The sequence below is a fragment of the Scyliorhinus torazame genome, chromosome 1 (assembly GCF_047496885.1).
Source record: "Scyliorhinus torazame isolate Kashiwa2021f chromosome 1, sScyTor2.1, whole genome shotgun sequence".
Taxonomy (NCBI): domain Eukaryota; kingdom Metazoa; phylum Chordata; class Chondrichthyes; order Carcharhiniformes; family Scyliorhinidae; genus Scyliorhinus; species Scyliorhinus torazame.
The window spans coordinates 174,364,733-174,388,254 of record NC_092707.1 but is presented as its reverse complement, the minus strand read 5'-3'; the positions used below and the strand labels follow the sequence as shown (position 1 = coordinate 174,388,254).

The 23,522-nt window shown below is 42.9% G+C and overlaps 1 protein-coding gene across 4 annotated transcripts; it reads right to left on the bottom strand.

Moving 5' to 3' along the window:
• Positions 1-967: 967 nt before the first annotated feature.
• Positions 968-22,228, bottom strand: gale (UDP-galactose-4-epimerase). 4 transcript variants are annotated; one of them, XM_072501175.1, is made up of 12 exons: positions 21,783-22,166; positions 21,490-21,674; positions 20,402-20,528; positions 19,002-19,117; positions 17,021-17,134; positions 13,580-13,756; positions 10,565-10,678; positions 3,886-3,952; positions 2,292-2,377; positions 1,991-2,068; positions 1,734-1,848; positions 968-1,543 (listed from the first exon to the last, which is right to left on the bottom strand). In XM_072501175.1, the coding sequence occupies exons 2-12, from the start codon at positions 21,502-21,504 to the stop codon at positions 1,461-1,463; spliced, it is 1,092 nt and encodes a 363-aa protein (XP_072357276.1). In that variant the 5' UTR covers positions 21,505-21,674; positions 21,783-22,166; the 3' UTR covers positions 968-1,460. The 4 variants fall into 4 exon arrangements, with proteins under 4 accessions (XP_072357276.1, XP_072357278.1, XP_072357279.1 ...); XM_072501177.1 differs by having other exon boundaries at positions 21,464-21,674; positions 21,783-22,165; XM_072501178.1 differs by lacking the exons at positions 21,490-21,674; positions 21,783-22,166 and adding an exon at positions 22,178-22,228.
• Between the last annotated feature and the right edge of the window lie 1,294 nt (positions 22,229-23,522).

The following is a 23,522-nucleotide window of genomic DNA, read 5'->3' as shown; positions in this document are numbered from 1 at the left end:
ATGATAAGATCAGAAGTGGGGATGTTTGCGGATGATTGCACAATGTCCAGCACTGTTCGTGACTCCTCAGATAACAAAGTACTCCATGTCCAAATGCAGCAAGACCTGGACAATAACCAGGGCTTGGGGTAGCAAGTTACATTCATGCCACACAAGTGCCAGGCAATGGCCATCTCCTACAAGAGAGGATCTAATCACCGCCCTTTAATATTCAATAGCATTATCATCTCTGAATCTCCCACAACCAACATCCTGAGGGTTACCATTGATCAGAAGCTGAACTAGACTGGCCATATTAATACTGTGGCTATTAGGGCAGGTCAAAGGCCAGGAATCCTATGCCGAGTAACTTACCTCCTGACCCCCCCCAAAACCTGTCTATCATCTATAAAGCACAAGTCAGGAGTGTAATGGAATACTCTCCACTTGCCTGGATGAGTGCAGTTCCAACAACACTCAAGAAGCTCATCACCATCCAGGACAAAGCAGCCCACTTGATTGTTCCCCCTTCCTCAAACATTCAAACCCTTCACCACCGACAAACAGTGGCAGCTGTGTGTACCATCTACAAGGTGCACTGCTTTAACTTGCCACGGTTCCGTAGAAAGCACCTTCCAAACTCAGGACCAGTATCATCTAGGACCAGAGCAGCAGGTATCTGGGACCCCCACCACCTGGAGGTTCCCCTCCAAGTCACTCACCACCCTGACTTTGAAATATATTGCTGTTCCTTCACTGTCGCTGTTCTCCACCAGCAGGTATGATCATCAACCGACTAGAGGTCTCCAATGCTACCAATCTGCAACACTTGCTTGTTTTAACCTTGAAAAAGTCTTGCCTGATTCTTGAATATAAAAATGCTTCAACAACCCTGGTATCAACTCAAATTACAACAAAGGCAGACTGTGTAACTACGAACAAACCTTTCTACGTCAGAAGTTGAAAAAAAATGTCATACATGCACACATACCAAAACTTGGCGTTAATTTATTTCTACGGCATTGCTCTAAAATATAAAATCTTCAAATGCACCAGAGCTGTACCCAGCTTGTGTTGTGTATATATAGATTTAAATGATATAGAAGTTACTCAAGAATTACAAACCAAAGATTTGGTCACATTTCTAAAGAGCTTAAACTTCAGTCAACAAGAAAGCACGAGCCAATCTTGGTGAAAGAAATCAGTCACTTAACCAATTTCACTGAGCTTTAAACTGCTTCATGAATTTCAATTCTAAAATCTGACATGTTACAGTAAATTGTAAAAGAATTCACAAGTGCACATAATTTTCCTATTTTGAACTAATTGTGCTGACATAGTTTTCAACCATCATCCACCACCAGAACAGATTACGGATACCTAAAAAAAAACTACCTTGTATTTCATTACTTGCGATTTGCACACTGGGCTACTACTAAAAGGTTTTATGAAAGATTTAAATTCTTGTTTTCTAAAAATAATCAACTGTTAGATGTTGCGTTTGGTGTTTCATTCTTGCCGAAGCCATAAGGATTCTGGGATTGCCAATGCCACAAATCTTGACCTAAAATACAAAGAATATTAAAACTCAATGTACAGTCCAACATTCAACAATACTACAGTACAGCTCTAAAACAGACAAGTAAAATAGCAACACAGTTTAACTACCCAACACCAAATTAAAATGTTGCTTTACCACAAAACATCAAAATGACATTAAACCCCCAGGCATTTTATTACACAAGAGTGCTTACACATCTTGTCAATCCCAAACTGCGCCTTCCATCCAAGCTCCTTCTCTGCAAGAGTTGGATCAGCAAAGCAAGAAGAAATATCTCCTTCTCTCCTCGAAACAATCTGATATTTAATCTGCAGACGGTAAGGAGAAAACCAAAATGTTTCTGTTAGTCAGTGATTGATTCAAAAATGGATCAATTAATCTGGCTAATTAATTCTCAGCCTAGCCAAAAGGTGCATTACAGAAACTCCTTGAATAATTATCGCCACATACCTCTCTTCCAGAAGCTTTCTCCATCGCTTTTACCATCTGTAGAACAGAGTAACCTGTTCCAGTACCAAGATTATACACCTGAACAGAGAGAGCCATATAACTGGTATTGTGAAAACAGATGGTCTTGGTCTAAGTTATATAGTGCTGAAAAAGGACAGAAAGTCTTGGGAGAATAGGAGAAAAAGGACGCAGAAAATATACCAAAGATTTGAAGCAGGGAACTCAAATTGTAAAAGGCAGCAGAGGAATAGTCTTGCAGAGCAAGAGAAAGCTACCCAGGGTGCAGTTTTTAATAACAAACCTTGCAGCTGCATCTCTCTTTAAGCTTCTTCAGTGCAGCAATGTGTCCCTTTGCAAGATCCACAACATGAATGTAATCCCTGACACCTAAACAGCAAGACAAAGCTCTTATTTGCCCGCAATCATGTGTATTCCGATCCATAAACAACTTGTATTCCTAGAAATTAGGATAGTTTGTTTCCTGCATCATGGTTATGCTCATCAAACACCTAGAAAAGCAGTCGCTGCAGTACATAGCATTTACCAGTACTTTAGACTAGACATTTGTAGAACAAATAAGTTCAATTCGTCCTATCATTTAGAGCCATCAAAAACTATCACTATTTCCCAAATTCCTCCCCATAGCCCTGTAATCAGCATCTCAACTTGTACCTCGGCTTGGCATCATCCAGGTGATTCCAAGCTGCTATGCTATAGCTTTAAACAGCTTTTCACTCAAAAATGCACAGTATTCTAATTGTTGCAGAACAATTGCCTTCTACAAATTCATCTTAACCTATTTGTTCCTATACTCTATTATAAGTCAGGTGGCATTAATCTTTATGGTTTTCTCTACATATATTTGCCTTTGTGCAAATGTAACATTCTGATTGCAAATAATATACAGGCCCTGATTACCAAGAACATCTACCCAAACTTTCCAGAGTTGCCAAGCCAAAAACCTGCAGAATAAATTTGTTTGTGTAAAGTCTGGCGTAAGACCATCTCCAGCACACCGTAGAATTATTGTCTGAGATGCAGCTAGAGAACGATGTTGAAAAAGGAAAAAGTATTTTAAAGCTAACTTTCCTTTTTCAACATCGTTCTCCAGCTGCATCTCAGACAATACAGCACCACCACTGGCGGTAATAGAAAGCCATCTATTTTCTTCTGCCATGCTGCCTTATTCGCAGAACCCATTGGCTCTGCAGCTCCTCTGGACACAAACCCATACCAGCTAATAGGGGTTTAAATGCAGGAAGCTTGGGCAAGTGTGTGTTCACACAGGAGTGGATCGATGTAAATAAATATCGGAGGCTTTCAGTGGAAATATCATGATTATTTGGTCAAGTAAAGTCAATGGAGCTGCTTCAGGACACTTCCCCAATGAACAAATACACTGGAGGTACAAAATACAAGAAACACACTTGGAACAGTAAGCACACTCCCGCACACCCCAGTCTCAGAAGATGTTTATCTTACTTTGAGTGACATCCATTAGTGAATCACTTTATTCTCCCTTCCCAAAATTTGAGAACCCTCAAACATTTAAGAGCACATGTCTGCATTTACTCTGTTTTAAATAAAACTTGCCCAATTTTAAATAGATATTTTGTACAAGGTAGGAAAGGTATAGCTGAAATTTTCCAGAGCCGAAGTGAACGTGACTCCAAATTCCAACGGCAGTAATTACGTGTTGCTCAGCACTGTCTTTTGTACTTTGTGTTACGGATAAATATTTACGTTTATGGACTCCAGGAAACAGGAGAAGTCACCATCTTGGCGACAGTGTAAACCCAATGCCATACACCATGCCCTTTTGGAGCATGTGATTTGTGTCAGCATGCCGCTCGGTGTATAATTGAATCATGAGCCACAAGGTGGAGTGATCTTACCTGTGCCATCACACGTCTCATAGTCATTTCCAAAAACATTCAGGCACTGCCGACGCCCAATAGCAACCTGAGAAGGAAGTCAAACATTTAGCAACACCTACTAAAAGGTTGAAGCTTTTCGTGTTACTGCTGATCACAGTTGAATTATTAGTGTATGTGATCCAACAGGTCGATGTAGGTGAAGAGAATTCAAATGCGTTCTGCTTTTGTGTGTTAGTTTACTTCTCATTGCCAGTCTACGCCACTGGCTAGCAGCAAAAAAAGGCGCCAAATGTGTAAGTCTCTCCCTGTCAACCTCTCCATGGGTTGTCCTCAGCTTTACCTCGTGTGGACACAGCGAAACTAAGTCCCTCACAGACAGAGGTTAAAGCTGCAGAGGAACTCAGAGGAGGTTTGGCTTCAGACATGCATTAACCAAATTTCCGGGAGACTTGAAGGTTAATGAATTTGGACTCAACCGAGGAGGTAGAGAGGGCAACCCTAACATGTGGACAGCCCAGAGCATCCATAAATTTTACCCAGACCGGTGCCTTGGAGTGGATGCTCCAGTTTCACTGCAGAGTTAACATAACACAAGAGCCAGGCTTAACACAGAGCTGACCACCACAGTGCGAACCATTATCTTACAAGACAGAAGGGCAGCATGGTGGCGCAGGGTCAGCCGTGCTGCATCACTGCGCCAAAGTCCTAGGTTCGATCCCAGCTCTGGGTCACTGTCCGTGTGGAGTTTGCACATTCTCCCCGTGTTTGTGTGGGTTTCGCCCCCACAACCCAAAAGATGTGCAGGGTACAAGATAGAAGGCTGACACTGTATTAATGTATGAACACATTATTAAAACAAGTTACCAAATGTGCTGCAGTGCAGCAAGTTAAAGTGTCACTGAGTGAGACTGAATAACATCTGATCCCTCACTTGACTCAGGACACAGAACAAGCTGCAGATATCATCAGCTATCAGTTTTGAATGAAAGAGACACTCAGCAACACCCAGTGTCCCTCAGCAGAAGAGGTGGTGCTAGGCATAAAAGTAGCACAAATTAACACACCATCATAGTCAGACTGCTCTTGTGAGTTGATGTTTCTTTTGTTCACCACTCGGGGTGAAAAAAGGTAGTGAACAGAATCATTTCACTCTTTACATTAGAGCTTCAAACGTTGTTGAGTCAGAACAGAGCACATCACCAAAAATAAAGGGTTCTTCCACCCATTGTGTTTTGAGGACAGGCTTCTTCCTTTGAGGGATCTGGTGCGGGCGGGCCGAAGAGAAAACACCGCCTACACAGAAGCTGTCACCCAAATCCTGATACTAGCTTGACACTTCCTGCTTCCCTCTTGTAAAATTCACACATTGACAACTTGTTTTGCAGGATTATTTTGCTTGGTGAGTCACTGCCAAATGACTGTCAGTTGTCCAAAGGTGGCTACGGACACAAGATGGAATTTAAATTGTGGTAACACCCAATACCTTTGTTAAATAGGACTCATTTATGAGGTCAAAGATCCACCACTATTCATAGCTGTGGTAAAGATTACATAGCTCGTGACATGTTCAGTTGCAATATCATGTGATTAGGAAATACTCCAGATGGTGTGGAGTACAGGAATAGGAAGGAGGGACTTTGAACACTCCTACATCTCAGAAAAATGAAAAGAGCATAACACTTTATTAGCAGACTGGAGTTATTCATCAAATTATAGACATAACCCTCTTGTGTCTGTGCTTACATAAACCCTTGAACTGGAGCTGCCCACTTTAATCCAATTTCTTTGCTTTTGCTTCATATATGCTGACATGTTTCTTAAAATGCTGATCAAATTCTCTGTGGGAGTATTCTACAGTCAAAGCCTCAACAATTGTTGTGGTAAATCATTCCAAAGTTTGAGGTGGGCTCGAACTTCCTCCTCAATTATTCTGGTACTGAAATGTTAGTGGTGTTGTCACTCGACTAGTAACCCAAGCTTATACTCTGGTGATACAGGTTCAAATCCCGTCAACTGGTGGATTCAAATTCAATTAATAAATCCGGAATTAAAAGCTAATCTCTGCAATAGTGATCATGAAATCACTGTCAATTGTCATAAAAACCCACCTGGTTCACTTTAGGGAAAGAAATACGTAGTCTTTATCTGGTCTGGCCTACATGTGACTCCAGACCCACTGCAATGTGGTTGACTCTTAAATGCCCTCTGAAGCAGCCGAGCAAGCCACTCAGTTGTATCAAACCACTACAGAAAAGTTAAGAAATGAAACCAGACAGACCACCCGGCATCAATCAAAGTACCAAAAACAATGGCACACCCACCACCATCCAACTCCATCTACAAGTTTGCTGACGATACGACCATAGTGGGCTGGATCTCGAATAACGATGAGTCAGAATACAGGAGGGAGATTGATAACCTAGTGGAGTGGTGCAGCGACAACATTCTATCCCTCAATGCCAGTAAAACTAAAGAGCTGGTCATTGACTTCAGGAAGCAAAGGACTGTAGGGGAGCATTTCGGGAGCAGTGACCACAATTCAGTAAGTTTTAAAGTGCTGGTGGACAAGGATAAGAGTGGTCCTCGGGTGAATGTGCTAAATTGAGGGAAGGTTAATTATAACAATATTAGGCAGGAACTGAAGAACATAGATTGGGGGCGGATGTTTGAGGGTAAATCAACATCTGACATGTGGGAGGCTTTCAAATGTCAGTGTAAAGGAATTCAGGACCGGCATGTTCCTGTGAGGAAGAAGGATAAATATGGCAAATTTCACAATCCTTGGATAATGTGGGATATTGTAGGCCTCGTCAAAAAGAAAAAGGAGGCATTTGTCAGGGCTAGAAGGCTGTGAACAGACGAAGCCTGTGTGGAATATAAGGAAAGTAGGAAGGAACTTAAGCAAGGAGTCAGGAGAGCTAAAAGGGGTCACGAAAAGTCATTGACAAATAGGGTTAAGGAAAATCCCAAACCTTTTTACACATACATAAAAAGCAAGAGGGTAGCTAGGGAAAGGGTTGGCCCACTGAAGGACAGGGGAGGGAATCTATGTGTGGAGCCAGAGGAAATGGGAGAGGTACTAAATGAATACTTTGCATCAGTATTCACCAAAGAGAGGGAATTGGTGGATGTTGAGTCTGGCGAAGGGTTTGTAGATAGCCTGGGTCACATTGAGATCCAAAAAGACAAGGTGCTGGGCGTATTGAAAAATATTAAAGGTGGATAAGTCCCCAGGGCCTGATGGGATCTACCCCAGAATACTGAAGGAGGCAAGAGAGGAAATTGCTGAGGCCTTAACAGAAATCTTTGGATCCTCACTATCTTCAGGTGATGTCCCGGAGGACTGGAGAATAGCTAATGTTGTTCCTTTGATTAAGAAGGGTAGCAAGGATAATCCAGGGAGCTACAGGCCGGTGAGCCTTACGTCAGTGGTAGGGAAATTACTGGAGAGAATTCTTCGAGACAGGATCTACTCCCAATTGGAAGCAAGGGGTCGTATTAACGAGAAGCAGCACGGTTTTGTGAAGAGGTCGTGCCTCATTAACTTAATAGAGTTTTTCGAGGAGGTCACAAAGATGATTGATGCAGGTAGGGCAGTGGATGTTGTCTATATGGAGTTCAGTAAGGCCTTTGACAAGGTCCCTCATGGCAGACTGGTACAAAAGGTGAAGTCACACGGGATCAGAGGTGAGCTGGCAAGATGGATACAGAACTGGCTTGGTCATAGAAGGCAGAGAGTAGCAATGGAAGGGTGCTTTTCTGATTGGAGGGCTGTGACTAGTGGTGTTCCGCAGGGATCAGTGCTGGGACCGTTGCTGTTCGTAGTATATATAAACGATTTGGAGGAAATTGTAACTGGTCTGATTAGGAAGTTTGCGGACGACACAAAGGTTGGTGTAACTGCGGATAGCGATGAGGACTGTCAGAGGATACAGCAGGATTTAGATCATTTGGAGACTTGGGCGGCGAGATGGCAGATGGAGTTTAATTCGGACAAATGTGAGGTAATGCATTTTGGAAGGTCTAATACAGGTAGGGAATATACAGTGAATGGTAGAACCCTCAAGAGTATTGAAAGTCAGAGAGATCTAGGTGTACAGGTCCCCAGGTCACTGAAAGGGGCAACACAGGTGGAGAAGGTAGTCAAGAAGGCATACGGCATGCTTGCCTTCATTGGCCGGGGCATGGAGTATAAAAATTGGCAAGTCATGTTGCAGCTGTATAGAACCTTAGTTAGACCACACTTGGAATATAGTGTTCAATTCTGGTCGCCACATTACCAGAAGGATGTGAAGGCTTTAGAGAGGGTGCAGAAGAGATTTACCAGGATGTTGCCTGGTACGGAGGGCATTAACTATGAGGAGAGGTTGAATAAACTTGGTTTGTTCTCACTGGAACGAAGAAGGTTGAGGGGCGACCTGATAGAGGTCTACAAAATTATGAGGGGCATAGACAGAGTGGATATTCAGAGACTTTTTCCCAGGGTAGAGGGGTCAATTACTAGGGGGCATAGGTTTAGAGGAGATGTGCGAGGCAAGTTTTTTTTTTTTTTTTACTACACAGAGCGTAGTGGGTGCCTGGAACTCGTTGTTGAAGGAGGTGGTGGAAGCAGGGACAATAGTGACGTTTAAGGGGCATCTTGACAAATTCATGAATAGGATGGGAATTGATGGATACGGACCCCGGAAGTGTAGAAGATTTTAGATTAGACAGGCAGCATGGTCGGCGCAGTCTTGGAGGGCCGAAGGGCCTGTTCCTGTGCTGTACTTTTCTTTGTTCTTTTGTTCTTTGTACACACCCCTGTCAGCATCAACAGGGCCGAGGTGGAGATGGTTAGCAGTTTCAAATTCCTAGGGGTACACATCTCCAAAAGTCTGTCCTGGTCCACCCACGTTGACGCTACCACAAAGAAAGCACAACAGCGCCTATACTTCCTCAGGAAACTAAGAAAATTCGGCAAGTCCACGTTAACTCTTTCCAACTTTTACAGATGCACCATAGAAAGCATCCTATCTGGCTGCATAACAGCCTGGTATGGCAACTGCTCGGCCCAGGACCGCAAGAAATTTTAGAGAGTCGTGAACACCGCCCAGTCCATGACACGAACCTGCCTCCCATCCATTGACTCCGTCTACACCTCCCACTGCCTGGGGAAAGCAGGTAGCATAATCAAAGACCCCTCCCACCCAGCTTACTCACTCTTCCAACTTCTTCCATCGGGCAGGAGATACAAAAGTCCGAGAACACGCATGAACAGACTCAAAAACAGCTTCTTCCCCGCTGTTACCAGACTCCTAAACGACCCTCTTATGGGCTGACCTCATTAACACTACACCCTGTATGCTTCACCCGATGCCAGTGTTTATGTAGTTACATTGTGTACCTTGTGTTGCCCTATGATGTATTTTCTTTTATTTCCTTTTCTTTTCATGCATTTAATGATCCGTTGAGCTGCTCGCAGAAAAATACTTTTCACCGTACCTTGGTACACGTGACAATAAACAAAATCCAATCCAATTCATCTCTATCGAGCCTGCAAAGTTCTCCTTTCTAACATTTGCTTGTGCAAAAATTGGGACAGCTGTCCCAGACGAGTCAAGCAACAGCCTGACACGGTCATACTCACAGATTCATACCTTACAGACAATATCCTGGACACCACCATCACCACCCCTGGGTATGTATTGTCCCACTGGCAGGACAGAGCCACCAGAGCTGGTGGCTGATATACAGGCAGGAGGGAATTGCCTTGAGAGTCCTCAACATGGGGTCCAGACTTCTCAAAGTCTCATGGCATCAAGCCAAACATGGGCAAGGAAACCTCCTGATGATTATCGCTTACCGCCACCTCCTTCAGCTGATAAATCAATACTCCTCCATGTTGAGCACCAACTAGAGGAAGTACTGAAGGTGGCAAGGACAAAGAATGTCCTCTGGGCGAGGAACGTCAATGTTCATCACCTAGAAAGACTCGGTAGAATCACTACAGAACAAGCTGGCCAAGTCCTAAACCAGCTTCAACAATCACTCCCTTCATGACCAATGCATAGTGGCAGCCGTGTGTACCATGGACAAGATGCAGGAACTCACCAAGGTTCCTTCGACAGCACCGTCCAAGCCCATAACTTTTACTGCCTAACAGGACAAGGGCAGCAGAAGCATGGGAACACCACCACCACCTGCATGTTCTCCAAGCCACACACCATCTCGACTTGGCTGGGTCAAAATCCTGGAACTCCGTTCTTTACAGCACAGTGGGTGCACAAACACCACATGGCCTGCAGAGGTTCAAGAATGCACCATAGCACCATTTTCTCAAGGGCAATTAGGGATGGGCAACGAATACTGGCCTAGTCAGTGACATCCACACTCCGTGAACGTATTTAGGGAAATAGATTTTAACATCCAAATATGGAAGCCAAGAGGGCAGTTAGAAAACTGGTATGAGCGACCAACTCCATGATTAAATCCTCCAAATTAAAAATGCGTACCCAAACTAAAATCAACCAAGTGCATAGGAGGCATTGAAGGGTTTCAGGACCTCTGCTAAAAGATAAGGCTTGGGCAATAATTAAACAACATCTGTAGTTCTATTAGGAGGAAGTCATGAGCAACATGTAGCTTTTCAAAGGAGAAATTTGTCACCCTCTTCCCACTGTACTCACATCCTGTTTTAAAGCTTTTATTTATTACCTACCTGTGAAATGTATGGCATCAGATTGTTGGGAATACCTTGCGGATCTTCACCTATTCTTCCTGATTCGTGTGCCCCAATAGGATTGAAGTATCGAAGTAGAACTGCATTCCAATCCTAAATGGACCACAAGTTTGTTAATCACCACCATAAACCAGAGACTCAAAGCTATCTGAGAACACCACTTGAAAATCATGCTTAATTTGAAAAATCATGACACTAAGAATTCATATTCCAGTTATAAAGAAATCTTTGCAACAAGTTAGCAACAATACATCTTAAAACAGAGATATTGCTATATAGGTTTTTGATAAATAGGGTAAATCCAACTTAGTGAAACCCTCAGTGAAAACAAGCAGTTTAGCTTGAAACCGGACGAAGAGAAAGTGTCTGCCATGGACTGTGAAACAGATGTGGATAAGGAGAATTGAGCTAATTTCTAAGTTTATGTTCAAACCTCAGCGCAAGAATTGCAAGTGAATCTCAGGTTCAAGCTGAAAAGTCCCAGGTCTTACAAGGCAGCTGTGGAAAATCAGGAGTTTGTCCCAAGAAAGTAGATGGCCATCAAGAACCTGATCAGTACCCAAAGACTAGCTGGGGGCAGGCCTAGGGGAAAAAATGGTTGAGTTGAGGATTTTAGTCCAAAATATCAGCGGTTGTGTTTTCTACTGAAAGGTAGTTACCTAAGACAGTGTTAAATTCACAGTGCTTGTTTTGGTTGTATAAAAATTCATTTTTATTTAAAAATGTGAAATCTTGTAGCATAATTTCATTCAATTAAATACTGGGGGCGGAATTCCCTCCCCCCACGCCGGGTGGGGGGAAATCGCCTGGGCGCCGCGCGAGTCCCGCCACGCCGTCCCGGCACCCGCACGCGATTCTCACCCGCCCCCCAAACCGGCACGGCGAGAATCACGGCTGGCCGCTCGGAGAATCGCCGCTCGCTGTTTGTAACGGGCGAGCGGCGATTCTCCGGACTGGATGGGCTGAACGGCCTGCCCAACACGACAGGTTCCCACCGGCGCCGTCCACACCTGGTCGCTGCCGGTGGGAACAGCGCGAGAGCGCTGGGGGGGGGGGGGGGGGGGGGGGGGGGGGGGAGGAGAAAGAAGGGGGTTCCTGCACCGGGGGGGGGGGGGGGGGGGCGATCGGCGGGCCGGCCCTTCTGAAGGAGGACCTCAAGATCCATCCGACATCTTCTTGCGGGGCGGCCGCGTGGAGGACGCAACCACACATGCACGGGTTGGTGCCGGTCAACCTGCGCATGCGCGGATGACGTCATTTACACGGCACCGGGCGTGACATTTACGCGGCGCCGCGGAGGTCTGGCGCGCGTAAATGATGCGGCGCCACTCCTAGCTCCCCGGGGGCGGGAGAATAGGGGGCTGGGAATGGCCTCCGACGCCGGAGTGAAATACTCTGGTTTTCACTCCGGCGTCGGCACTTAGTCTCCCGATGGGAGAATTGCGCCCTGGGTGTTTGAATTTCTCTTTAAACGTTAACAGTTTACAGAGATCGTAACAAGATGGAACACATCACAATAACCTGGGCAATGTTACAGTTGCATTTAATTAACACTGTATTGTTACAATCCTAATTGATGTTACAATTGGATGGGAAGATTCCAGCATGGAGTCCTGGCTCAAAAGACCGCAACGTTTACTTTGTTAAAATAAAACATGGAGGCGTGTAGGAGGACTGCTGATTAGTTTTAACAGCAAGAAAAACATTAAATATGAAAAATTGGATTAGACAATACTTTTAATCCCCCTTACTTTAGCAAACCAATATCGGTTTTAAGATTTAACACGGATTACAAAGTACATCTTAAGCTACAATGGTTCCATTAACACAAAATCTCTTTTAAGCACACAGATTGGCTGTGGTCAAATACGTGCACTCTACTCTGAACAAGTTAGCGTCTATGGTTTTCTATTCAGAAATCCCCCAGATGATTGTCACATGAGTTTTCAAACTCCACTCCCAAAAATCAAGCTTTAAAATCTTCTCTCATAATAATAATGCTTTCCCATCACGGCGCCGAGGTCCCAGGTTGGATCGCGGCTCTGGGTCACTGTTCATGTGGAGTTTGCAATTTCACACCATGTTTGGACGGGTTTCACCCCCACAACCCAAAGATGTGCAGGATAGGTGGATTGGCCAGGCTAAATTGCCCCTTAATTGAAAAAAGTGAATTGGGCATTCTAAATTTTAAAAAGAATTATAATAATGCTTTCCCTTAGTGGTTTGCATTCAGAAATAGAGTCCAGGTTCTCCAAATGACACTTTTAAACAAAGCTTCCACTCCACTTTTAACAATTGATAGTTATTTCAACTCACATTCCACAGGCTGTAGTAAAATCTCACAAACCTGAAAATTACTTGAAATATCTTTCTGGCATCTCAGCCTTCTTCTCAACTCTGTATTTACTGAACTGTTCTCGTACTTTTAACCTCCGTCTTCTTGGAAACCTCTCTTAATTTCTCTAGTTTCCTTAACTTGATCTCTGCACTGGTTTGCTTAACCATTACTCCATTATATGGTGTTTCTTCTAGCAAAGCGGAGAGAGATGTTCCCCTTCTAGCCTTCTAAATTAATTGCTTCTAGCAGAGCTGTGAGAGGTGCCTTCTCTCTATCTATCTCCAACTGCAATCAAATTCAGCTAAACTAAAACTTAAAAACCTTCTCTACCTTACAAGACCTCAGCTGCTAAACAACTACTGCTGATTTATTTACTCTTCATCCCCTAGCCCTCTCTAAGCATAATAGAATCACAGTTGGAATTGGAACCAATCCCCAAACATAAACACCGTTTCCCACCATAAATCTAATGATAGATTTGACCCTTCCAAGCACAGAAATATCTAATTGAACACACTTTCTATACCTCATTTCTAATGTTTACCGATCCAAGTCTAAATCCCTTAAAACTACCTTTGTCTTCCAAACAGGGTGCAGCTTACTTGCAAGTCTGACAACCTAAACAGGTGCAAATCACATAGAACAGAGAGAAATACCTTTTCTGCATGGCAGAGATCTTTGATCATTTCTTCAATGAAGTATTTCGTTTTTCCATAAGAATTAGTGCAGCTACCAACAGGATGAGCCTCATCTATGGGCAGGTAACTGGGATCTCCATATACAGTTGCTGAACTGCTGAAAACAATGTCATTAACATTGTGTGTTCTCATTGTCTAAAGCAAAAAAAAAAGTGCAAACAAAGGTTCACTTAGCAGGTCATCTTAAGACCACTTTAACAGTTTTTTTCGGTCGCATACTTGCACATGGTCCATCATTACTAATCTTTTAATATGCAAATTACAGATTGGCAAAACATTCCTAAAAACAGAATATGCACCGAGAACATGTTAAATAGTGTACACAAAGCCTGGAAGTTTCAGAAATTCATTGAAGTTGTTATGGGCCAGGGTTTAGAGAACCCCAAAGTATATCATGGAGTTTAACGGCCCCCAACTTTTAATAGATTGTGGTATGGGGAGCACACGGCCCACTCTACAGGTGTGGTACAGCAGAAATGGAAAAGTATTTTTTAAAGCAAAACAATGTTTTTTCTATGAATTCAGGTTAACCCTTTTAAAACAAACAGCGAACATCTTAACAACCATTAATTCAAATACAACCCCCAAAGAATGCAACACTAAGTAATCCTTTAAGCTTTCCTTTTAACATCCATAAGACTTAAGACACCTTCTACCAGAAGCACATTAGGTTAACATTCACCACTGAGAACATTTATAATTCTGAATTCACCAAATAATCAAGAGATAGTCTTTTGATGGCAGAGAGAACAGCAGTACACCCTGCTTGGTCTGGCTTCAGCTCCAACACTGAAAACAAAACTAAAACACACCCTGCAGCAAACAGCCTAAAACAAAAGTAAAAAGCTGACAGACAGCCCTGCTCCACCCACTCTCTGACATCACTGCAGTAATAAACACCCATTTCTTAAAGGTACTCTCACTACAGATATTTATATACACACCCATTTATAAACACCCATTTCTTAAAGGTACTCTCACATGACAAAGTATACCAAATTATGGCTGCAATTGTATCAGAACTCACCTGAAGCTCCCCCTTCACATTTATGACATAACTAAAACCTGTCCCTAGATACGGATTAACAAACACGCCAAACTCTATTTCAGATAGTTAATTGTCCAACAGTTGAAAATCGTGCTGCATGATTGCAGTCCAAATATACAGGTAGTCAGTGGACTTACAACACAATTGGCTCCTGGAAACCGTGTTGTAAGTCAAAACTCTGTAAGCTGGAACGGATTTCCCCGCCGGAAAAATGTTAAAAGTGGTAGGTTGGTTCCGTCAGCAAGGAAAGGCAGCATTTTTACTGGCAAACTGCAACCTCATTTTCCACAGGTTTTAGACCTTAACGTTAATTCCAACGCATTCAGACCTCTGCTGGCAGGCCACAGCGGCTGCTCACCATAGCGCCCTTTCGGTGGAATGAGTGAAGGGTGCAGGTGGCCCCGGTGTTTTGGCAGGAGGTTTCTCACCTTGCCCGGGCTTGTTCAGAACATATCAAATTTATAAATTATATCTGTAAAAATATAAAAGATGGGCTGACGTGGCATCATGAAGTCAAAATCAACATGGCAAATTTGAAGCAGGGTGTCAATTTTTAAAGTTCGAAAGTTTCATTCTTTATAAGGCGAACGTCGTAAAGTCGGGGACTGCCTGCAGTTTAAGAGTGAGAGGCACAGAAAAGGTCCTTCGGCCCATTGCATCAGTCAGAAACAAGCACCTAACTATTTTAATCCCATCTTCCAGCACTTAGCCCATAGCCTTCATAGAATTTACAGTGCAGAAGGAGGCCATTCAGCCCATTGAGTATGCACCAGCCTTGGAAAGAGCACCCCACTTAAGCCCACGTCTCCACCCTATCCCCGCAACCACTAACTCCCCTTAACCTTTTTGGACACTAAGGGCAATTTACCATGGCCAATCCACCTAACCTGCACATCTTTGGACTGTGGGAGGAAACCCACGCAGACAAGGGGAAAGCGTGCAGACTCCGCACAGATAGTGACACAAGCCAGGAATCGAAACTGCGAGCCTGGAGCTGTGAAGCAACTGTGCTCTTTGGTGCACGGTGGTCCACCTGCTTTTTGTGACGTCTGCGCGTGGATCACAAAATTGTAATATTCTTTTTTGGGTCCTAAGTGGATGATCTCACACTTTGCCACACTGAACTCACCTGCCACAGTTTGCCCGCCCACATGTCTACTCCCATTTATACTCTTACTGTATGCCTTGGGATCGCAAGTGCTTTGTGTAATTTCAAGAAGGAATTAGGTATGGCTCTTGGGGTTAAAGAGGTCAAGGGACATGGGGGGGAAGCCGGGATCAGGGTATTGAACTTGATAATCAGCTGTGATCATAATGAATGGCAGAGCAGACTCGAAGGGCCGGACGACCTCCATCTGCTTTTATTTTCTATGTATGTTTCTATGTATGCACATCAAAATACGGAGTGAAGTAGCTCAATTGACCTTTTTGAGGGCAGTGTTTCAAGCTTTCAACTACCCTTTGTATGAAGAGGTTCTTCCTGACTTCACCCTTGAATGGCACATCTCTAACTTCAAGCTAATGCCCCCTTGTTCTGGAATCCCCCAGGAAAGGAAAATAGTTTCTCCCTCTCTAACATATCAGGCCCTTTAATCATCTCAAACACTTCTAATTAGACCACTCCTTAATCTTCCATACTTGAAAGAATACAAATCTAGTCTGTGCAACCTGTCCTCAGAACTTAACCATTTTAGTATCAGTAGCATTCGGAAAAGTGCGCTGCATCTCTTCCAAGGCCAATATATTGCTCGAGGTATAGCGCAGAGAAATCAATGCAGTGCTCTAGACTGGGTCTAAACAGGGCTGTAGCCTCTTTATATTTCAGCCTCCGTGAGAATAAGTAGCCTTTTACAGCTTTTTGTATCTGTCCACCGGTTTTTAGTGACGTCTGCACGCGAATCCCAAAGAAATATGAAATATTCTTTTTTGGGTCCTAAGTGGAAGATCTCGCACTTTGCCACACTGAACTCATCTGCTACAGTCCCCCCCACCCCAACTTAATCTATCAATATCCCTTTGCAACATGTCTACTCCCATTTATACCATTACTGTGCCACCAAACTTAGTGTCACCAGCAAACTTGGACAGGCTGCACCAAAGCAGGAGCCATTACTTTCCAAAGAGGAAAAAGGGGGGCAGGGTATTGATAAAAACATTCTATGAAATGAATAATGCTCAATGTTTGGGCTTTATCTTGCAACTGGAATTAATTCATAGCTGACTGACACTTTTATTATCAATGGGCAATGAAGAGAAAACACCACAACCGTGAACAGTATGATCTCCTTTCCCCCACAGAGGTTCATTTTACGGATGAATGATTCGCCACCTTCCGGAGTCAGCACACTTACCTCCAGCAGTTTAATTGTTCCTGTCAGGTTGACTTTATAATAAAGAAGAGGCTTCTGGACAGACTCTCCAACAGCCTTCAAACCCGCAAAATGGATCACAGCTGAGAAATTGTGCTGAAAAAATAAAATGTCATCCTAATTACTAAAATGAACTTCATTGATTTGTTCTAATCATCAAGTCCAGTCTGAATGGGAATTTGAAATAATGCAATGGATTGAAGATATTAATTTTAATCTAATAAGAAGGATTAAATAGACAACAAGAAACTTTTCAATTTGGTATAAAAGATCAAGCCTGAAATGACCTTTCCAAATACAGTGGTTAGCACTGCTGCTTCACAGCGCAAAGGGCCCGGGTTTGATTCCGACCTCGGGTGACTGTGTGGAGTTTGCACTTTCTCCGTGTCTGCATGGGTTTCCTCCGGGTGCTCCGCTTTCCTCCCACAGTCCAAAAGGTAAGCAGGTTAGGTGGATTGGCTGTGAGAAATTGGCTCTAGGTGGGATTATGGGGATGGTGTGGGGTTGGGCTTGGGTGGGCTGCTCTTTCGGAGTGTTGGTGCAGACTCAACGGGCCAAGTGGGCCCCTTCTGCACTGTAGGGATTCTATGAATATAACTTAATCACAATTGCACAAACACATTTAAGATCCTTGTAGCTGTCGGAGACAGGAGCATTTTCTTGCATAAATGTCTGTGCATTCAAACCCAAGTCCCTGAGCAGGAAGGGCAGCACTGTAATTCATGGCATCCTCAGCACTGGAATTTAAACCAGAGCAAAACCAGTTTTAAATCTTAAAAAATAATCATGTACTGAAATTCATGACCTTCTGGGTGTGAAAAGCTGTATTTTTGCTAAAGGTTTGTATATGATCATGCAGGTATTTGAAAATATATACTAAAAGCGTGTTTACGTAGAACCATTCACAATCTTCAGATGTTCAAAACACTTTATAGCCAATGAAGTACTTTTCATGGAATCACCGTGGTCATAAATGATAATGACAGATTTATGCCCAACTCCTTATGTTGCAAGTTTCAAATCTTCCAGTGATGAGAATGTACAAAATATTTTTGAGACACTTTATTAGTTGTAGTTTGGGAAAGGGGATAGAAGGAAGGACATCGCCATGATTAGTTTATGGCGAATTACCTCCAATGTTTGGATTTTGTATTATGACCAATCTTAACCAAGGAATCGTTAGTGAAGAAAGTTATTTCCGAACACACTGAACAAACAATCTCCACATAACACCTTTAACATAATAAACATCTATAAGATGTAGCCGATGTAGGCCATTCGGCCTATCAAGTCTGCTCCAAGGTGCTGCTCAGGAGCATTAGAAAACAAAACATGACACCAAACTACATAAAGCGATATTAGGTCAATCTAAAGCTTGATCAAAGAACTAGGTTTTAAGATTTATTTTACGAGGAAAGTGAGGTAGAGCGGTGTAGGAATGGAATTCCAAAGTTTAGAGCTGAGGCAACCGAAGGCACAGGCACCAAGGGTGCAATTAGAATCGGGGATGCACAGGAGGCCAAAATTAGATGAGCTCATATTGTGGGGCTGGAAGAGATTACAGGGATAGGGAGGGGTAAGACCATTGGAGTGATTTTGAAAACAGTGATGAGAATTTTAATATTAAAACATTTCTTGACCAGGAGCTAGTGTAGGTCAGCGGGAACAAGGAGATAGTTGAACATGACTTGATGCAAGTTAAAACACAGGTACCAGAATTTTGTACGACCTCAAGTTTATTGAGGGTAGAATATGGCAGACTAGCCAGGAGTGCGTTGGAATAGTCAAGTATATTGGCATGAATGAGGATTTCAGCAGCTGATGTGCAGGAGAAGATGGCGTTATGGAAACAGACAGTCTGAGTGACAATGCAAATAGTGCTGGACCTCACAGTACATGCTGCTAAATCTCAACTGAAACCTAAAGGAGAGGAAAAGCTAAGTATTTGGATTCAGATTGGTACCTCTTTGAAAAGATTATGCAGAGCAGATTCATCAAGCAGATCAATTTCTCGGAAGATTATGTCAGCTCCTGTGATCTTACTGACACGACGAATACTTTCAGGGACTCCATCCTCACCTGGATTACAAATAAAATTCATGAAACTTTTCCCAGTTATGTAGTCTGATTATCTCCAGCATACAAGGTCATTCCCTGGATGGAACAGCAAGTTTTATCAAGCAAGTAGCTGACCAGGCGTAGGGTTGCAAACTGTTGGATGGTGGTTTGATCCTGTTTTACCTTTTAAAAAAATAAATTAAGAGTACCCAGTTCTTTTTTTTCCCCAATTAAGGGGCAATTTAGCGTGGCCAATCCACCTACCTTGCACATCTTTGGGCTGTGGGGGTGTTACGGGGAGAATGTGTAAACTCCACGTGGACAGTGACCCGGGGCTGGGATCAAAACCGGGTCCTCGGCGCCGTGAGGCAGCAGTGCTAACCATTGCACAACCTTGCCGTCCCTAATCCTGTTATACCTGATCACAAGACAACTGCTAACAGTTTGTAAATGTTACTTCATTGTAGCTGAGTGTCTTTTCACATTCATAGAACCACCAGGATGGGTTGCGGTGGGTGCTGAGGTGCTGTGGAATACTTATATACACGTCTTCAAGTCTTTGGGCATGAACAGAAGGAAGTCACTATCTTATTTGGATTGTTTTTTAAAAAATTTTTTTTTTTTTTTTTTTTTTAAATTTAGAATACTCAATTAATTTTTTCCAATCCACCTGACCTGGACATCTTTGGGTTGTGGGGGCGAATGTGCAAACTCCACATGGACAGTGACCCAGAGCTTGGATTGAACCTGGGACCTCGGTGCCATGAGGCAGCAGTGCTAACTACAGTGCCACCGTGCTGCCCAATCTTATTTGGATAGTTAAGATTATCGGACTACCGACAATTTTTATTTCTTAAGCAAAAGGAGTTGGAACCCCCTGTATTACCATGTAGATTCTGACAGTCCTTCAATTAAACGTCTGCAGTGACGACATTATTGCCTCTAACTTATTTTGTTCTTCAGCACAAACTCTCTGCTGACAATTCCCCACAGTAGTAGTGAGGAAGTGCTATGCTGCTGAAAGTGTCTTTTTTGGATGGGATAAGATGGGATATTATACAAAGGTCCCGTCAACCCCCTTCGGTGGATGTAGAAGATTCCCTGGCATGAGTTTCAAGGAATGCAAGGGAGTTATCTCAGGTATTCCGGCAGATTACATCGGCATCATCACGTTGCTGTTTGTGGGACCAGACTGTGTGCAAATTGGCTGCCACATCTCCCACATTATAGGAATGCATAAACCATCACACGGATGCTTGAACAAGTTGCATACAACAAAACAAGTATAAAGAAATACAGAACTACCTCGGATTGCATTATGAAAGTTGTCTATCACAACTGGAACATATCCTGATTTAATCAACTCAATCACACAGTGGCTACCGATGTAACCAGCTCCACCTGTCACTAGGATCTTCTGCGTTGTCATTTTCTATAAGAAATCAAAATGATTTAGAATTAGTTACATTTTCAACTGGCAAAAGTTTCAAGTTTCTCTGTTTCCATAGTTTACGCTTTTTTTGTTACTGTTAAGTGGCACAAACTACAGCCGTTGATGAATGGACTCTTAAGTCATGGCTTACTCCTGAAATCCAGAAGGTTCTAAAACATTGAAGTCTGTCATAGATTTGTTCCATGATATAATTATAATCTTAAAATCATATAGCCATGCTAATGGGTAGGTTAGGGATTCTGAGTTCATTATCTTAGGTCTTTATGGATGCAATTACCCATTGCAACCTCAGTTTCTATACATCAATGGAAATCCACGTTTACCCATAACTTTACAATATACAGTACGAAGTCTTACGACACCAGGTTAAAGTCCAACAGGTTTGTTTCGATGTCACTAGCTTTCGGAGCGCTGCTCCTTCCTCACCTGAGGAAGGAGCAGCGCTCCGAACGCTAGTAACATCGAAACAAACCTGTTGGGCTTTAACCTGGTGTCGTAAGACTTCGTACTGTGCTCACCCCAGTCCAACGCCGGCATCTCCACATCATGTTTACAATATACAACCTAGAAGAATTTAATTGATGTACCTCGTCAATAGCTTTAAATTTCCTTACATGCCCAGACTCTTTCTGTTGAACTAAGAATAACTCCACTTCATTATCCTATCAATTCTTTCAAGTTTTTTATTGTATGACTAGTCAAGCACGTGAAATCTTTGCTTCGGTATCATTTGTAGCAAAAAGAATGTATTTACATAGAATTTACAGTGTTTACAGTGCAGAAGAGGTTCTTAAATGGCAGAACTGGCCATTCACAACACTGCAATCAAATGATTTGAGACCCTCCACTGCTCCTTTACTGATAAATTGTGGATAACAGTAATAGTAGGATTTTTAATTTTAAAACGTACATACATAAACAATGGACTTTAAATCTTTACCCGTACTCCAGCCATTCCGATTCAAAAACGCCTTTAACCGGAGCACTTTAAAAGAGTCAGTGAATTGTCAATTTGGATTTACACAAGGCACTTTCTACATTGGCCTTTCTTCAGAGGTTGATCGACAAGCTGTGCAATACATTCCTTCCAACTGATCTCACTGGTCAAATATGCAGGCGTTCAACCTACAAAGAGGCAACCGGGTTCATGTGAAGATCCGCACCTACATATTTCCCCAGATTACCATGTATGTTCTTCCCAAGCAATCCTTTCAAATTTAGATTCTTACTCACATTTCCTGATGATAAACTTTTGGAAAGCGTCTTTAAACAGAGAGACCCCCGAGTTGTCTCACTCCACAATTTGGGTTAGTTAGCTTCCCAGCCAGCGCCGTCTATCTGCCCAGCAGTGATGGAGAATGAATGGGCTCGTTGTGCAACTCCAGTCACCAGGAAGCAACCTGCACCGTGCGGGGATACCGACGTGGCCGGAACCAGCGCACAAGGAGCCAGACTCAGGGGCAGAGCTACAGGGAGGTGTCGCGGCTGCGGTGCCTGGAGAGCGGACACGGAGCTGGAGGCTCCCCTACCGCGCTCTCCCTTTGGCAGTGAACGCCTTCCTATTGCCCGCTCCACCACCCACAGGGTAACAACCCGAATGGATGGGGAAGCCCAGCAGCTCCACTCACCTTGCTCACCTCTCCCGCACACTGCGCACGCACGCCCTTACCCCCTCCCCAAAAAACCCGGCCCTCTATTCTGCGCATGCGCATTCAGGACACCGCCAACAGCACCTACTCCGCATGCGCCAAACATCCCATCCTCATGCCACAGGTGGCGCTGCAACTCGGGGCTGTCATTCATACATTGGACCTGCTCAGTCTGTGTTCACCTAGTCGGGAGTCTCAGCAGTTTTACCCCGCACTTGTACAGCTTTGTACTACTGTGTAACTTTTCACCCAAACGCTCTTATGCGGTAGCATACATTTGATCTGTACTAATAAAAGAACAATATTATGATTATCCCCAGCAATCTATACAGCTTTCAAACATATTTATTCTTCTCCCTTAAACCCGTAGTCAGTACATTACTCCAGTATGCTCCCTAGTACATTGCTCCTAGACAAGTCATTCAACCACAAGGAAGATTTAAATCAATCTTGGATGTACCAATCCAACATTCATGGATACATTTCTATCTCGATAGCAATCGGCGGAGAGAATAGACAAAATAGGCACAAAAATGGTTACGTCAATGGCAACAAGATTTACCAAAATCACAGCCAGTGTGGTGCAATCTACTAATGAACGTTTCCCAGAACAGCCAGCAGGAGGTGCAATTTCAGACAATTCGGTATTTCCAATTAATTGATGTATAAACACATTTAGAAAGCTTTGATCCAAAAATAAGTACAAACGTTTAATTGTAGTTTCTTGGGTTGAAACAAGCATTCAATCTTTGGCAAGATTACTGTTAAAATTAATTTAGTAACAGTTTGACAATTGAATTTACCAAATGCCATAGGTTTGTAACACTTTTGTTTTATTTGACTATTTTTGCTTAAACAGTCGTTTTGAATACTTGAATAGAGAACTAGCCCTTAGAGGGGGATTTATAGAGCTTGACAATATAACAAGATATAATTAAAGCAGTCCAAATTAAAACCACATGCAAAATTTGGACCTTTAACCTTGTACAAAATACATTTTCTAGAACAATGGTGAGGTGGTTTTCAATGATAAAATGGTCTCTAATCATCTCCTGACATCAACCACACCTAGTTCCAAGAACCTGAAAAAATCAACTATTACAAGTTTTTGTGCACTTTATTCAAAGAACACCATTAATGAAGAAATATTCTTCATTTAATAAAGGTTCACACTTTCATCTGCATTCACAATTTCACAAAAGTGAACAAAAATTTGCAGTAATGAATGGGCCACTTGACTCCAGGCATAAGGCACTTATTGAATATTGAACAATAAAGCAATATTGAACAAGCGCCAAATTGAAAGGAAGTTTGTACATGTCCA